Raw genomic sequence first — 18,251 nt, 5'->3', positions numbered from 1 at the left:
ATAATAGCAATACATTTGATGATTTCCAATCTGGCTTTCACCAGAAACACTGAGACTGCTGTCCTTAAGCTCATAAATAATATTTAAATGCATTTTGATTTTTTTTTTATGTTCAACTATTTTTTTCATCAGTTGCTGCTGTTCTTTCAGTATATTTATGTATATCATGTCGATCATGACAACTCAATTGAACTGAACAGTTTAAGTGATATAATGTCCTATAAATAGTTATTATAAGTGTGAGATCTGTTAGTAGGTTTTAAATGTTCAAGACAAAGTGTTGCAAATTGTTTGTATCTCTTCATTACATTTTTCAAATCTTGAATTTTTAAGATTTGTTGCATCACTGGAGCGCACTTTGTAATTTATTGTTTTTAAATGTGTTGTGTTAATTAATTACGCTTTATTGTGTGCTCTTTGAAAGAATCAGTAGTAATTATCTTAAAAGATCTATAGTGATTATTTGAAATTGTATTAATTTATTTAGACTTTATTGTACGATGGAATTGATAGCATTAGTCACAATGGATGATATTGTAATGATAAATGATTTATGGACAGTAACTGCTTTTCAATCAGGCACCGGCTAGACAGCTACAACCGGCTACTGGGGTCCTTTCGCGCTGGGCTGAGGAGGATAAGCTGCCAACATGCCGACTGTCGGAGTAAAAAGGGATCTTCTCTTCAAAGCTTTGGGCAGAACGTACAGTAAGACACAATTACTACATTTTCAAGCAGTGGACACAATTATCTGTCTGTTTATCAAACGTCTCTTTGGCTCTTAAAGACAGAGAAAGTCGGAGGACTGTCTGAACTCATTGCCTGATGGTTAGCATTGCAGCAGCTGCTAACCAACGGCTAATTTTTTACTGCATCTGTGTTGAATGAAAAAACAAAGTTAAATGACAATTTGTCCCAAATACTAATGCAATATGTAATAACAACTTATTTCTGCTGGGTTTTGTGCTGGGAAAACTATAGTGACATCTTTGAACTGGATGTCAACGTGATTGCATCATTTCCCCCACGACTCATGTCATTTAAATCTGAACTGAGCTCTGTTCAAGAGCAGCAGCAGCAACAGTGGGTTCTCGATGGTGTATAAAGCTGTTTTTTAATAATGGATATTTGCTTCTTGTTTTAGCTGATGAGGAGTTTGACGAGCTGTGCTTTGAATTTGGGCTGGAGCTGGATGAAATTGTGAGTAAATTAAATTATCCCATAGTTTGTTTCCTAATAAGTAATAAGTGATTACAGTAAACCATTCTCATGGTTTACATTTTGAATGGCAGGATAAGAATGCAGTTACACCTGTTACGCCCTGTGAACTATGACATGTAGAAATCACTCTGCTCTGCATTCATGACAGACGTCAGAGAAGGAGATAATCAGCCGTGAGCAGGGTGACACCAAGGCATCAGGAGCATCTGACATCATCCTGTACAAGATCGATGTACCGGCTAACCGCTATGACCTGCTGTGTCTGGAGGGGCTGGTCCGTGGACTGCAGGTCTTCAAGAATAGGTGAGTAGATGGCACTCTCTGTTATGTTCTCTGTTGCCTCTGGCAAAACCCTGATGTCAAATGGGGAAACATTTTGGTCAACATAGGTGTCCACACTAGCTCTGGTTCACAATATTCATCTATTTGAACCATCTTGCCCCTTGTCTCAATGTTTCTTGTTTGGTCTGAGAGAGGCATTTCCTGTATCGTTGACCTTTTGCAATAACAATTTTTTCTTGTCTGCAACACTATATCTGAAATTGTCCTGCCTGATAGGCATTTTTTTCAGCTCAGGCACTTCCCCACTTCCCCCAGTCGCCCTCCAGACTCTAAAATTGACATCCTTTTGAATTTTGATCTCGATCAAAGACTAACTTAATTTATTTATAATTTGATATGCTCTTTAAATCCCGATGTCTCTGCTTATCGTAAAAGTTCATGGGAGGACAACTTGGGAAGGGGATTGTCTGATGACAAATGGGCACACATTTTAAAACGGGTTATGCAACACGCAGTCCTCCACCAGGCTCATTACACAAATGCTTGATTAGCCAAAATATTCCCAGACATAAGTGACGCCCCCCTGCAGATGTAAACAATCGCCTGCCAATCTTATCCACATGCTGTGGGTCTGGCCCAGGTTATTTGAAACCTATCAAAATATAATTCACATTCCAGTAGTTCCTAGCACCCTGACAGCTATTTTTGGAGTACCACCAGAGTACCATATTTCCATTACAATGCAGAGGGTCATTGACTTCAATACACTCTCAGCCAGACGTCTTATTCTCCTCAAATGGAAACACGCTTCTCCTCCCGGCCATAGCAGATGGATCACAGAGGTCGTGCACTGCATTAAACCTGAGAAGATTAGGTTCTCTTTAAAAGGCTCTCTAAAAAGTGTTAGAGAAAGCTGGGCACTCTTTTTAGACTTTATAGACACAATGCTTTGCCTGATGACATTGCGAAGCAATAGCTTTTTATTATGCTTTTTTATTTATTTATTCATTCATTTTTTGTGTATTCATTTATTTATTAATTATTTCATGCCTTTTTATGTTCATATGCTCTTTGGTTTGTTTTTTGATTTTCTTGGTGCAAGGTCTAGTTGATGCAGAGGTTTGACTGGGATTGATTAAAAAAAATATACAACCTGTCTATGTGTGACAGTAACGGTATATTTCTGTCTGCACGATTAAAAGAAGAATGTGTAAGTGTAAGTGAATAGTGTTGTGCTTGATAGAATCGATAATACAGCCTAATATGGACAAAACTCCTGTTGTTTTTGTTACTATTTAAGAGTGTCAGCGTGATTGTGAAATGCATGCCAAGGCTAGTTGGTAATATTACGTGCTGACATAATTCAGGAGCATGACAACGTAATTCAAGGCCCTTTTCCAAATGAAGGAAGCTGGGTATGTTTAGGTATAAAATGTAGGACTGTTCTTTGGTGTCCCAGAAAACATTCTTGTGGATGAAGACATGTTTTGGCTGTGTCAGACTTCCTTGAATATGCTGTGTTTTTCCATTGTGGGTGTAGTGCCTGCAGATGTGCTTCACTGTTGCTACAGAGATTGTATTTGTGTTTCAGGCTGGAGGCGCCTCGCTACAGACGTGTCAGCCCAGTCAGCGGGGAGCCTCAGAAGCTGATCATCACTAAGGAGGTGGGTGGAATCATTCAGTGATTCAGTTTTTAATGGCAAACACATCGTTTGTGGCCTGAGGCTAACATTGCATCGGTTTGCTGATAAATAAAGGTGTGTTTTTACTGTGGTGATCAGTTAATCAGTTTGTGTTTTTCTGTGCAGACTGCAGCAGTGCGACCCTTTGCAGTGGCAGCAGTGCTGAGGAACATCACCTTCACACAGGAGCGCTACGACAGCTTCATCGAGCTGCAGGAGAAACTCCACCAAAACATCTGCAGGTCAGACCGGATGAAACACTAAGTACAACAGCATACCTGGAATACCTTCTGCCACCTACTGCCAAGCAATGTCATTCAAAATAAACACAGGAAATGTGGTTACTTTCACTTCACACACAATGAAAACATTCATCACAGTGTTTTTTTGGGAAGCACCACCATGCGCTCTTTATTTTTCAGACACACACATCAATGCTCTTGATAATCCCTCATCTCAGACGGGTTTTACCAACACTTTACTGAATTTCCCCCGACACAGAGGTGCCACTGAACATACGTCCTATAAAAATCCAGACTCCATGAGGCATGAAAATCTCAGCAAGCTGGATTTTTTCTGAGTTGTTGCAGCCACGATATCAAGCATGTGTAGGTGTAGCTAATTAAGTGGATATGGAGATGATTTTTTTGATTAATCCGCAGACTCAATAAATCATCGTTTGGTGGATAGAATATTGGAAAACAGTGAAAAATGACCATCGCATTTTCCCAGAGTCCTTGTCTGCGTCATCTCATGTGTTGTTTTGTTCAGAACCCAAATATCTTCAGTTTACAGTGACGTAAACCACAGAAAATCCTCACAGTGGAGGAGCTGCAACCACGGAGTTTGTGGCTTAAAAGATTAATCAATTATCACAACAGTTTCCATTGATGGCTGTAATGAAAATGTGTAATTATGTGAGATATTGACAGCCCTCAGTGTATCTACATAATGTGTGTAGAAGGGCTTGATATTGAACTTCGATATGGACTGACTGAATTTGTTTGACACTGTTAAGGATTGAAAAATTTAGGAGTTCATGAGTAAATCTCATCGGCGTCAGTCAGCCAATCAGCATGCAGCATGCTTGGGCCTGCTGGTGATTGGCTGTTTATTTAAAAGACGAATATGTTTCAGTGTATAAAGAGAGTTTAAATATTAAACTAAAGTAGAACTATAATTTGTACCGTAATGTAATTTGATAAAATCGGTATTAGAAACATAATTATCACTATCATCCCTTTTTTAAAAGTATTAGCTGTTCTGAAAAGTCCGATATCTGTGCTTTGTGAAGGAAGAGGAGCCTGGTGGCGATCGGGACCCATGACCTGGACACCATCTCCGGCCCTTTCACATACACAGCCAAACCTCCTGGAGACATCTGCTTCAAACCCCTCAACCAGACCAAAGAGTACACCGCCACGCAGCTTATGAGCCTCTACAAGGTACACAGCTGATTTTACTGGACGCTGGTCAGATGGGCAACTTGTCTTCTTTTTTTTTTTTTTTGTTTGATGCTAACCCGGTGTCGTTGTCATGGTGATTACAGACAGACAGCCACTTGAGGCATTACCTTCACATCATCGAAGACAAACCTGTGTACCCGGTCATCTACGACAGCAACGGCGTTGTCCTGTCCATGCCTCCCATCATCAATGGTGAGTGTCGTCTCTGACCTCGTTTCTGGGCCAAAATAAAATAAACAAAATGTCACCAGCAAAGTAAGACTCGGAGGTCATGAATATAGAGAGAGCTGAAGTTTAGAGAAAATAAAAAAAGGAAATAAATAAACCTCTATCTGCTTTGAAGATAATGAGATGCTTTGTGGTGCACATTCTTTTCTCCAGGGGACCATTCAAAAATCACCCTGAAGACAAAGAACGTTTTCATCGAGTGCACAGCCACAGATGTGACCAAGGTACAACTGAGGGGCACAACAAATAAATCAGTTTTATCACCGTTGTCATGGGAATCTGACTCTTAAATTGACCTCATTCTCTCCAGGCAAAGATCGTCTTGGACATGATGGTAACCATGTTCAGCGAGTATTGTTCACAGCCTTTCACGTGAGTCACACATCTGTCTCAGACCTCAGACACAAGCTCCTCTGTCTGGAGACTGACAATAACTGGGAGTCCATGTCAGTACTTTGAGGTGGAAGATGATCAAATTCTGTGATTGTGGGAAAACTGGGAAAAAAAAGTGAAGCTTTTACATTTAAGGTCACATCCTACACAGTGACATCACAGAATCTGTTCTCCATCAGCTGTCAGACACATCTCCTCAACCTCATTTAAAACCTTTTTGCTTCAGTCGTGTTACATCGTCCAGATTCAAAGATTTGCTTATTTACTTTTAAACTTCCTGTTGGCTTCGTGTTGCTGAACACGACCCCGCTTTGACGTCACTGATTGAATTATCTACCATAAACATAAACTCTAATCCAACTCTAAATAACAATAATAATAACTTGTCACACACTGATCTCAAGACTTTCCCTTTCTCTTATGGAGGATTTGTATCATATGTCCCGTGTTCAAGATACAGATTCATTCTTTAACTACTTCAAATAAAGCGATGGATATAAACTTTCCAATTCCATCGTAAAAGTTCAATAAACAAGTGGACTCTCTCTCCTGCTCTTTCAGGGTAGAGGAGGCTGAGGTGGTGTACCCAGATGGCAAGACCTGCATATACCCAGTACTGTATTCACTTCAGCACTTCAACTTTTGTTTATGTCACATTCAATTCTTCAAGTGTCTCCTAACGTGCCCTGTTGTTTACCGGTGTGCTCTTCAGGAGCTGGCGTACAGGAAGGAGAAGCTGTCCAGCGAGTTCGTCAACCGTAAAGTCGGCATCAAGTAAGTTATTTGGATTTACTCAGTAAAATATTTAGAGCTTCTAGATACAAGTAAAAGATAAGGAAAGTGTCTGATGGGAAATGTTTAAGTTGTTTTCCATTTTGCTTTTGTCACAATTTTTGCTTCATCGTGTCAAAGCAAAACAACTGACTTACTTAATGGTGTTATTAGTATTAGCGGCTCCTGCACTGTACAGTAATCCTATATTTGTAAAGCTTATGATGCTCGTTTTTTTATCCAAGGAGGACAAGGTATTATTGCAGTCTAATAAAATACCACGACTAAGTACAGCCTCAGAAATTACCTCTATTTGACAGTGTTAATAGAAAATAAGCTTCAGATATGATAGTGTTTGTAGTTGGGCTGTAGTGTTGGATCGCATTTTTACACTGACCCTCATGCTAGAACATTTTCTTATTCTTGTTTTCTCAGGAAGTTGCTCATAGTAGTGTTGCTTATTAAGTTTATTTTTATTATACATTTCCATTTATTTTTATTTCCATGCCACAAATTCTCCTGAATCGCACGTTTGTGCAACTTGAGAACAAATCTGTTCATATTGCCCATCATTCAGACATTTGTAATTTAACTTGGTGTTAATGATTAATTTTCCACCCCTCCTGTTTACACTGTTGGGTTTTTTCATTAGGTTTATTTAGTTGAACAATTTCCGGGTAAATCAAGGCAGAAATCACACAGAACAGCTGACTTACTGGACAGAGTTTATGTATATAACCTGTCTGGGGAGCGGAGAGCTCTTCACTGTAATTTAATTCTGTGGTATTCACACCAGTAAATACGTCCTGAAATACAGAAGATCAGCGTTTGCTCTTGCTACAGTTTTTGAGTTATTCCCTGTAATTATAAAACATTCTCACTGATCGGACACTTTAGCAAACTCTACTTTTTAAAAACACGACCTGCTCATCAGCTGCTTGGCGTCAGTGTGACCTCAGAAACATAGATCCTGTTTCCTCTCCTCCTGACAGTGAGTCAACTGAGAAAATCGTGCAGCTCCTGACCAGGATGTGCCTGCTCTCCCAGGCGACAGGTGCTGGTGATGAGATCGAGGTCGAGATCCCGCCCACGCGCTCCGACGTCATCCATGCCTGTGATATCATGGAAGATGCCGCCATCGCCTACGGCTTCAACAACATCACCCGCACCACACCGCGCACCTACACCGTCGCCAACCAGGTACCTTGGGTTTTCCTCTGCATGTTTCGTGTGTGTGTGTGTGTGTGTGTGTGTGTGTGTGTGTGTGTGTGTGTGTGTGTGTGTGTGTGTGTGTGTGTGTGTGTGTGTGTGTGTGTGTGTGTGTGTGTGTGTGTGTGTGTGTGTGTGTGTGTGTGTGTGTGTGTGTGTGTGTGTGTGTGTGTGAGAAACCAAATGCATTTGTGCCCCATCAAATATGGTGTGTGTTCTTATGTATTTGCTTCTTATGTTCACAGTTCCCACTGAATAAACTGACAGAGCTGTTGAGGCAAGACCTGGCAGCTGCTGGGTTCACAGAGGCTCTCAACTTTGCTTTGGTAAGAAAGAGACTCAGAAATACAAACGCTGTGTTTTTATCTTTGAAAAATGATCTAAGGGACATTTTTCTGCTCTCTGCCTGCAGTGTTCTCAAGAAGATATCGCAGACAAGCTTGGGAAGAAGATATCCGAAACAAAGGCTGCTCACATCTCCAACCCCAAGACGGCTGAGTTCCAGGTAAAGAAGAACATTTAGAGAATTAGAGTAGAGATTGTGTAATAAGTTAAATGAAGTCGAGCAGTGTTTTTACCTCTGGAGAATTGTTTTAAACATGAGAACAGATTTTTATTCATCTTCCAGCCTTAAACAGAAAGTTTGCTTGGAAATTAAAATTTAATTTCCCACCGATCCACATGTTGGTTAAAAAAAGAAAAAATACATGAAACCAAATCACATGGTCAGAAAGGTTTTTGTAAGTCTGTCTATCTCAGTTCAGCTTCAGCGGAGTTTCACTTTACATTAGGTCAGTTAATCAATCAGTTTATTTTTTAGGAGAACAGTATGTGTAACAAGGACTCATGTTGATCCAAAAGGTCATAATCTAAAGGCCTGTGCCTTTGCCTCGCTTTGGCTCTGAAGTGTATCTGTAGTTGTGCAGGAGAGGAGAAATAACAGGTAGAGTTCATGTTGAACACTCTTGTTTGCTCAGTGGGCTCCATGAAGTAGTTTACAGAAGTGAAACGAATCCTGTAGCCACAGTGCAAACTCATGTTTCCAGATCAGTCTGCACTGTAAATAACATCCAAACAAATCTGAAAATCAAGAAAATTAAACTTCTTTGATACTTTAATTATTTTTTCTCCTTAACAATTACACTCAAACCAGTCAGAGACCAAATGATCAACGTTCCCAGACTTTTAAGTTGTAGTGTTGTTTCTCCAGTAGAGGGCGCTCTCCTCCTCTCTAACAGACTATAGTCATTTGTCCAACTTAACCTGTGTGTTTCTCCACCAGGTGGCGCGCACCACCCTCCTGCCAGGTCTCCTGAAAACAATAGCTGCCAACAGGAAGATGCCGCTTCCCCTCAAACTGTTTGAGATATCTGATGTGGTGCTGAAGGATGACACCAAAGGTGGGCGTCTGCATGTGTGAAGTGATGGAGGAAATCATTTTACAACACATTATCACACACACACACACACACACACAACCACTGTGCCTAACACAGATTTGTAATATGATGGTTTCAGTGCAAAATAATTATTCATTTTTCTAATTGTAATTTAGACATAATTCTCTTAAACATCATTTAGATACTTAGATGCTAAAACTCTCTGTTGTGTCAATCAATCTAGGCAAAATTTATTATGGACAACAAATGTGATCATTACAAATTTTTCCATAGATATAAGACGGACATTCATTCTGTCAGAAGTGAAGTGACGTTCACTAGCAGATATATTTTTAATAAAGCGTCAGCAGTCACTGGTTTAGCGCTGTTCTCAGTGTCCTTCACACTCCCTCCCCCTCAACCCGCCAACCAGATGTCGGGGCGAGGAACAGCCGGCGTTTCTGCGCCGTGTACTACAACAAGAGCCCGGGCTTCGAGGTGATCCACGGCCTGCTGGACCGAACCATGCAACTGCTGGAGGTGAAGTCTGCCTGCGGCGAGGGCTACCACATCCAGGCTGCAGACGGTAAGAGTCCTGGGGAGGGGAGGGGGGTGTGAGGGGGATGGAAACAAACAATCAGGACTATAGGAATGTACTTAGCTTTGGTGGTAAATATCTTAAGACTGGATTTAATCCCAGTGGCAGATTTTAACCCCTGTGATCTGGAACATGTTTATGTACAAGCTGATGAACGAATGAATCTGGGTCACGCGAGGTTAAAAGTCAGGTTTTTGCTGAGATTATGTAAATCCAGTCTGTGACGAGCAGCAGCTGCACTGTCGTGTTTGTTTCCAGGACGTCATGTACCCTGTTTTATTGAGGGGGCACGGTTTCCATGGCAGTGGTGTGGCACAAATTTAGCTTCCACTTAAACTTAAACCTGCAACACTTAGATTGGATCTAGAGAGAGAAAACATCGTTACACTGATGTGGGCAGTCGAGACAAATGGGTTCCGTGTTTGTGTTCTTCTAATTAGATATTGGCAGAAACTGAAATGAATGGATGGATTGATCCCATTAAAGACTCAGTATAATTGCTAATAGGTATAAATGTGTTTTGATCTTAACGTTGGTAAATGAATGTTTAATTTGAAGTCAAGAGTACGGACTGTTTTCCCTGTTCAGCAGAGCAGCTGTCTGCTCTGTTTGAAACTAAAACGTGTCAGGATCTTCCTTTTCATAAATTCATGTCGTAACTGGTTTTTATTGTCAATGAATCAAAAGTACCACCAAGACTTTTATTATTATTATAAACAACCTGAATACACACAGGTACTGCTTCCAGTGCTTCTTTAAACAGAGTAGATGAAATACGACGTGGAGCACGTGCACTCATCCTTCCCCTCCATCTGACATCTCCTCCTCTCTGCACCAAAATCCAGTCAAATAAGGGAAACTCACACAAGCCAACACTAACTAGTCATTTCCCAATGAACAAGTAACCTAAGCCAGAGTGTTATTCATGAAGGTTTAACTGATCGACAGCTTCTAACCAGTTAAGTCGTACTGAGAATTATGAATCGGTGAGGTGGAGCCTTCAGAGGTTTATTCCCAAATTAAAACAATGTTATAAAGGCATGTAAATGGTTAATTATGCACTCTCCAAAGCCCTCAGATCTCGTCCATCACTTGTTCCTGATAGAAAAAAGATAGGCCGGCACAATTAATCGAAATATGATCGATAACGCAATATGGCCAAATGCAATATCTAACCTGCAGGTAAACTGTGTCCCAACATTGTTGTGCATTGTTAGCACCATAAGCGTTGATGCCCCGGCCTACAAATCATATTCTCCAGACTTGAGGGAACGTGCCCCAAACAAAAATCACGTCATCAACATTTTAAAACATTTATTCAGTGAAAATGAAATGCAAAAATTACTATTCCAACTGAAATCGTGGCTCCAAAGTGGCTGATTAAGGAGCGGTGGCTTCTCTAAAAAAAAATTTTTTTTAAAAGTCTGCCAGCTCAAGGTGAGAGGTGGGGCAACTGACAATAACGTTACAATGTCAAGATCAAGTGAAAAAGCGTAAGGTGCCGGCAGCTCCGACAGATTTGGCCTTCAACAAGGTCGGCACACGAGATTCGTCTGGTAGCTGTCATGTGTGATAGTGTCACCCTGGGATCAACGGAGCAGAGAGTTGCTCAATCTTCCACCGCTACCGAGTCTGTGTCCTGCGCGTAAACATGCGTCGAGCGCTGTGATGTGTAAACAGCAGTGCCAACAGCGCAGTGTGCCGAGGTCAACTTAAACGCTGCGACTCTTAATGGGTTGAGAACCACTGAACTAAAGGTGAAGTGGGAGTGATGGAGTATGCTGCGCCATAATGGGTCCAGCTGGCCGTGGCAGTTGAGGAACATCAGTGAATTTAAAGAGGCTTTCTTTGTCCAGACGGTAGACGACGGAGAAATTGGTGATTTCCAATGGGGAAATCAAGAAAGTAAACATTGGATCCATTTGATCGTTTTCCACCCTCTTTTTAAATGGAAAGCACATTAGAAAACTGGCTTTGACAAACAGAGGAGTAACAAGTGTTATTTTACTTTGCTAACTCTCCAAAAGGAATTTAACATCTGTGAGAAACTTGTTTTTTTTATTCCTTCTGAACAGCAACTCGCTCTGTCCTTGTATTCTGCCGCCAAACTCGGCAACTGAATCACCTCACCCTAATAAATCAGGGTAACTGTGTTCCCTCTCCTTCACACGATGAGAGAAACCTAATAGCTCCGACATAAAAATGTTCCTGTCATCATTGTGCTCAATAGAAATCAAAGGTGTCATATCAGCACCGGTGGTTCATGGTGAAGTTGTGTTCTCGGCCCACAATCTGTCTCTAATGATGAAATGCATCAGAGCGAGAGTCCAGGTTCAAAGCGTTTCTCTCTGAAGTCATCGCGACAGATGATGAGGTCAGTCGTGTTGCATCAGCAACTCCCGAGACTTCTGATGAGCTTTATTCTGAAAGGCTGCTGCGCTCGCTAATGGAGAAGAGCACAGGTTAATTTTATTTTTCACAGTTGGGTTACATTAACAAGTGGTGACATGTGACTGGCTCGGTAATGCCTGCAGGGAAGTTGAGTTTAAACATCAGATGGGGAGTTAGGTTCCATCTTTCTGATGATCTGTTCCTGTGAGATTAGAAATCAGGACGGTTTGATTCGAGGGTCTGAAGTTCTGCATTTTCCCAAAGAGACTCTCATACATCATCTGAGTTTTGGATTCCTTCCTCTTTCCATATTTTCTCAACTCCATCCTATCTACCTTCTTTTTTTTCTCCCCCTCTCTGGCGTGCATGCTCCAAGGTCACACTGCAGGATGTCTACTCCGGCCCATTCGGGCTGCAAATCAATGGGCTCAAGTATCAGTGAATGAGAGCGGAGAGAGGAGAGGGTGAAGGCAGACAGTAGAGCGGAAGAAGGGATGAGATGAGACTAGAGAGTGCAGAAAAAGAGAAGGGGATGGGAGGGGGGGTGACAGGAGAGCGACAGAGCGACGGCTGGAAGCTTAAGCAAGAAGAGGGTCTGAGAGTGTGTAAAGTCTGCAGTGTGGGAGAGCGCACGGGAGTCACGTCACCCACTGCAGTGCTGAGCTAGCTGCAAGACAGAGTGGCACATACAACACCCACCCATGGGTGCTTAGACTGCCCATCTGACAGACACACACACACACACATACTTACAGGAGAGAGCTGAAATGGACATGCTCTCAAAGTGTGCTCTAATGCTCAATGCTCTAGTGCTCACACACTCAGTCTATTTCCTCCACACACTCTACGCACCATTAGCCTAACCCCCCCCCCCCACCACATATGTCAGCGTGTCCTTAACCCCATTACAAGGTCACGACCCAGTCTTAAGAGCTCACCTGATGACACAGACACACACACACACCGTCAGGATGTGTCCATCAGCCGGGCAAAGCGGCACTACCGCTACCCCACCACCACTCTGAGCACAGAGAGGGTGAGGGGCCGAGGGAATACATGTCAGCTGAGTTTCCTCCACTCAGCGGGGGCGGGGTCGGAGGATGAAATAACGAGTTGGGGGGGATCTGAAGTGGAGGAAAAAAAACACTTAAGAGGCAGATGCCTGTGTTTCGCTTAACAACTGTGTCCAATGCGAGGCCCAGGCCTTCATTAGGAAAGAGACCATGTGCATGTGACTCTTTTTTTTTTTGTTTGTTTTTTTTTTTTTTGTTGTGTAATTGACCTTAAGTGTTTGGCCTCCATCATTAGTGAAGGTCAGTACCGGTGTTTAGGGATTGAAGCTTTGATTTGCTGGTACGTTCATGTTTATTTAAACCTGCAGTAACTGCCACACATTATCTACACATTAAGCAGTCGCAGAGAAACATTATTATTCATTTGGAGTCGTGTTTCTGGCCACCTGTCCTGCCCTGTCCACCAGCTAGTCGTGATGTTGGTCTTCTGTCCGGTGCTGAGCAGGTAGTGTACAGTGTAGAGGTTTTTATGCTACAAACAGCTGCCTGTTGTGACAGAAAACCACACTGAGCAGAAGTTTTAGGAAGGACAGATTAAAAAGAAATGAGCTGAAACCTGCTGTAAAGCTCCATGAAGGAGCTGCCGATTTAGAGGATAATTATCTGTGGCTTTATCACTGCGACCAACATGTCGCAATATTTTATAAAAGTTTATACACCTTGTTCAACCTTTACCTGCTGAACTTGGTGTAGTCATGTGGACAGCTTTCCTGTGCAATGGGGAATTAATACCAACGTTTCAGAAGTGCTGTCTGAACTGTTGTTGTTCAAGGATAAGTCTGGCGTGCTACTTTTTTCTTACTGTCAAGAAATGCAGTGAAAAGACCAAAACCAACAATGAAAAGATCTGACAAACAAGTGTCGTCTGTGCACTCTGCTCCTGATATATCTTATTCCTCTGTGCCACAGAGCTCTATTCTTGTCTAAAAACTATTAATAACACATGAAGATAAAGCTGGCCACTGTGGTGTTTGAATCAGAGGCACATAACCCCATCCTGCTACTGTAAATACTTTTAATCCCCAAATGAAAATAGTCCCAATAAAAGCCCTATTTACTCCCAGTGCTCAGCTGTTTTAGGAAACTATTTAGTCTTTTTAGAAATGAAACTATATATTGACACGTTGGGGTTCAACGGTCTGAGACCACATTTAAAATCTGAGATTTTTCATGCCAGTCTTGTTATGTCCTGTAAAATGTAGAAGAAACTGTTTTTATCTCGGTAATCAAATTTAAGCAAATTTGGGGCATCGACCAACATAACTCCTTTATGCAAGAGCTCAGTTTTGTTGAGTTAACGCGTTCAGATGACACTCAAGTCTGTGGGTGTTTTGCCTACTCTGGAGTTGGACACCTGCACTGATTCCGTTCTTAGAGTTAGTTCTTCAGAGACGTGCTACACCCTCTGGTTTGCATCTCTATGGAGAAGCTTTCAAACGGCAGCAGGATAATGACTCCAAACACCCCTCAAGGCTTTGCAAGAAAACCAAGGAAGACCAAGGAGTCCTGACTGTCATAGACTTTCCCTCCACAGTCCCATCAAACATTTATGGAGGCACTTGAAGACTGAGAAAAGCCGAGCGCTCTGTGACATCACAAGAGGGAGAGCATGGGTCATCAGGTTTTGCACAAACTCCATGCAGCTCGAGTATCCTTCAGCATTACATTCGAAACAAATGGAAAAACATGAGTATCTTGACTAGTGGTCTCAGACTTGTGGAGCCGGGGCTGAGAGACGGCATAATAGATCGTTGGTTTTCATTATATTTGTTGATGTTAACAAAAATCTAGATCGTTGTCAGAGTTGTTTTTTATTTTAAAAAGTAGAATCTGCACACTGTACTTTTTACTCCCTCAGAGTGAGTGGATTTTACTGTTTTGTCTTTCTTTGGATGCACGTACTTCTTTCTCCTGACTTGTTCTTTATCAATGTGTCTGAAGTCAGTGCCAGTGTCACCTCATGTCAACTTTATTATAACCCCTGGAAATTAATACTTAAGTTTTAAACTGGTATTACCTTTTTAATGAATAGTGATGAGCTTTAGACACAGAAGAATAAAACATTCTAATAATTCGTTATTTTAATATCAAACATTCTCTAGAATCAGCTTATCAAATGTGAGGATTTGCTGTTTTTCTTTGTCTCGTTTTGACGTTTTAATGGTCATTATTCGTAATTTATGACAACTTATGATTAATCAAGAAAATAATTGGAAGATAAATTGATGATGAAACAGCGCTGTGAGTCCCTGCCACTCAATATTGAAAGCCATACTAATCACCCTGTAGAGTCGCATCTCAGCAGCCCCTTTACTCGGGGAGAGGCGTCACTTCGGCCTTGTGTTCTGGATCCAGATAGAACCTGTGTGGATTCTGTGTCCGTTTGAAATGAAATGACAACAGAACCTATAGCAAAAAAAATAAAGTCAACATCAGCCGGTGATGTCGGTTATCGGATGCAAACGTCTCACTCTGCCTTCCGCTGAAAGCTCTGCTGAAAGTTGGAGGCGAGTGGGTGGAAAGTGGCCTGGCTCAAGTGTAGGATTTTCATTGACTGACTGGTTATTTAAGATGTACCAGAGCTATTTATATAGTTGCCATGGCATCGCACTCATGGTACAAGTAGATGACGCGTGAGGCGACGCAAGTAAATTCCTGCCATTTAATAAACCTAACAGACACGGAACAGGCAGCTGAAACAAATGACAGAATTTCCCTTCTTTAGTTGCTCTCTCTCTCGCTCTCTCTCACACACACACACTCTTACACACCCGTGCTTTCAAAGTACAGTCCATGTGTTTTGTAAGCCTTCATCCATAGTGATGAGCAGTGGGCTCTGGAACCCATTAGCACGGCAGCGTGGGAAGAAGCGGTGCACTATGGGAGAAAGCCACGTCTCTGCGTGTGGGGCTGTTGTCATAGCAACCCCTGTATCTCGTTAAATCTCTCACAAGTCCGTCCGTCTGTCTGCATGTCATGTGTGTTTGAGCAAAGTGAGCAAATGCCTCTCACTGTTTTTTTATTTATTTTATTTTATTTTTTATTCCATCTGGATCGAAGTGACCTTTACTCCTGACACACACACACACACACACACACACACACACACACACACACACACACACACACACACACACACACACTGGACCATCAGATTTTAATCAGAAGGAGAAATGTGTGTGAATGTGATGACCTGTGACATTTTCACATAAACATTTTGTACATTTTGCTATTTCTGTCGGTGACTGATATTAAACTGTCATCAAAACATTTAATTTCCAGCTTTGCTTGGAAAAAATATTTGGTGCACAGGAAGTGATGCCTTTTTTAGGGTTTTTTTGGGGGGGTTTGTTTGGAATACTTGTTGCAGAGCTGATCGTTGACGAGCGATGTGGGTGAACAAACCATTATTAAGAGAAAATCATGGACCAAGAAAAGAGGCACAGTAGCACCCACACTGTATGACTGACTCATGATCTCTGTGATGTGATGTGCAAGAAAGATGTCATCAATACTTTAAAGACAAATTAATGCTTCAGCAGTAGAGACCATAAAGAAATCTGTTCCCATTTGATGCTATTTAAATAAAATTGACTTAAAGTGTAAATGTAGCAACAATGTGAAGTGGTAGAAACATGATCCAAGAAACTCCCAGATCCAACAGATGGCTTGTTATAGTAACACACTGGTTGTACAATAGATTATCAGGACACACACAAGCTAGTGGAGGTGAGAATTGTTGTTGTTGAAAGAACACTAAGGATGTGGAAGTGATAGATTTTAGCCAGAGAAGAAGAAGTGAATGGTGTAGGTGCAAAACACTGAAGCATATTTCAACATAAGCCTGACATTAGTAGGTGGAAGTGATGCCAGAAGCCTTCTCTCTTAAAGTAATTGGTTTTTTTTTCCTTGTCTTCTTTTAGATTCCACCTTTTTTCCCGGCCGCTGCGCAGAGATCTTTGTCCGTGGAAAGAGCGTCGGGCGTCTCGGAGTCCTCCACCCAGACGTCATCAACCGCTTCGAGCTGACCATGCCCTGCTCCGCCCTGGAGATGGACATCGAGCCCTTCCTGTGATTTCACCTTCCCTAAACCTAAACCCCTCACTCATAGAAAAATACAGACCAGTTTATACAGATCAAAACAGAAAGAAAAAAAAAATATATAAGGCTTGAAATTTGTCAAACAGATAATGGGCGTTTGGTTTGTGTGCTTGGAGTGTGATGCAGATCTGTGTAGCTGGTGCATGGGAGAACTATGACACCAGAGTGTTTTTTTTATATCAGTAACAAGGCTGTTTCTACTAAAGACAGAAGAATTAAAAATTAACAAGGCTCCTTTGTGTTTGTGACGTGTGCATCTATGTGTGGGCCTGTACATGCATGCCTGGTCTTAATTTAGGTTACTTGTGCCTTTGGGTTAGTGCATGATAATTAAACTCAGTGACTCATTACCTGTTGCTTTGTTGCCTTGGTTCTTCCAGTGGCCACACTGCTGAAACCCTCCTCACACACGACGTCCCCATGCAGGAAGTCATCCCGCACAGGTTCCCCGCTCTAAGCGACTCCTGTCAGGCCCCGGCCTCCCGCCCGACCTCTACAAAGACTGTGTTTGGTGACATGAGCTCGCCAGCCGGTCTCAAAGCTCTCGATGAGTTTCTGGCAGACAAAAGCTACGTGGAGGGCTTTGCAGCATCTCAAGCTGACATGGCAGTGTTTGATGCCATCCCTTCTGCTCCGTCGCTGACCTTCTGCCACCTCCTGCGCTGGTACAAGCACATCAAGTCCTTCCAGAGGGAAAGAGCTAGCCTGGCGTCAGCCAAGAGTCAGTTTGTCCTCCCAGCCGCCCCCGCCGCCTCCACAAACAACGCCAGCGGCAACGACGACGACGACGACATCGACCTATTTGGCTCGGACGACGAGGCAGAGAGCGCAGAGGCGGCGAGAATCAAGGAGCAGCGACTCGCCGAGTACACCGCCAAGAAGTCCAAGAAGCCAGCTCTCGTCGCCAAGTCCTCCATCCTGCTGGACGTCAAGCCCTGGGACGACGAGACGGACATGGCCAAGCTGGAGGAGTGCGTCCGCAGCGTCAGCATGGACGGGCTGCTGTGGGGGCAGTCCAAGCTGGTCCCAGTGGGCTACGGCATCAAGAAGCTCCAGATAGGATGCGTAGTGGAGGACGAAAAAGTGGGTACGGATCTCCTGGAGGAAGCCATCACCGCCTTTGAGGAGTATGTTCAGTCTGTGGACGTGGCTGCTTTCAACAAGATCTGAATCATAACAGACAGAGTAAATTCATTGAGTGGTTCCATCTGATGTTTACTGGTCTCAGTTTGAGATGTGTAGGCGATGTAGTGTGAAACACAACGCTCCATAGCTTTTCCAACGTCCATGTAACTATCCAATAACCGAAGCTCAGGTCCTTCATTTGAAAAGACTATTGATCCTTTGATACAAGTACAAAACATCCTTGCCTTCAAACATCAAATAAAGCCATTCTAACTTTTGATTTGTGCTTTGAATCTTTTATCAGGTAACGAGCACAGATTCCCGCCTGCACG

The 18,251-nt window shown here is 42.4% G+C and overlaps 1 protein-coding gene across 1 annotated transcript; it reads left to right on the top strand.

Annotated features, from left to right (window-relative positions):
* Positions 1–597: 597 nt before the first annotated feature.
* On the top strand, positions 598–18,197 carry farsb (phenylalanyl-tRNA synthetase subunit beta). The gene is made up of 18 exons (XM_056373779.1): positions 598–708; positions 1,145–1,200; positions 1,370–1,524; positions 3,095–3,167; positions 3,312–3,427; positions 4,480–4,630; positions 4,735–4,843; positions 5,033–5,103; positions 5,190–5,251; positions 5,834–5,885; positions 5,985–6,046; positions 7,036–7,243; positions 7,498–7,578; positions 7,665–7,757; positions 8,535–8,652; positions 9,065–9,217; positions 16,617–16,764; positions 17,175–18,197. Exons 1-18 carry the CDS (start codon positions 651–653, stop codon positions 17,962–17,964), a joined length of 2,556 nt encoding a protein of 851 aa, XP_056229754.1. The 5' UTR covers positions 598–650; the 3' UTR covers positions 17,965–18,197.
* The last annotated feature ends 54 nt before the right edge of the window (positions 18,198–18,251 follow it).

Source organism: Seriola aureovittata, chromosome 4 (assembly GCF_021018895.1).
Source record: "Seriola aureovittata isolate HTS-2021-v1 ecotype China chromosome 4, ASM2101889v1, whole genome shotgun sequence".
NCBI lineage: Eukaryota > Metazoa > Chordata > Actinopteri > Carangiformes > Carangidae > Seriola > Seriola aureovittata.
Note: the sequence above shows the minus strand (reverse complement) of the source record. Positions and strands in the feature narration are given on the sequence as shown.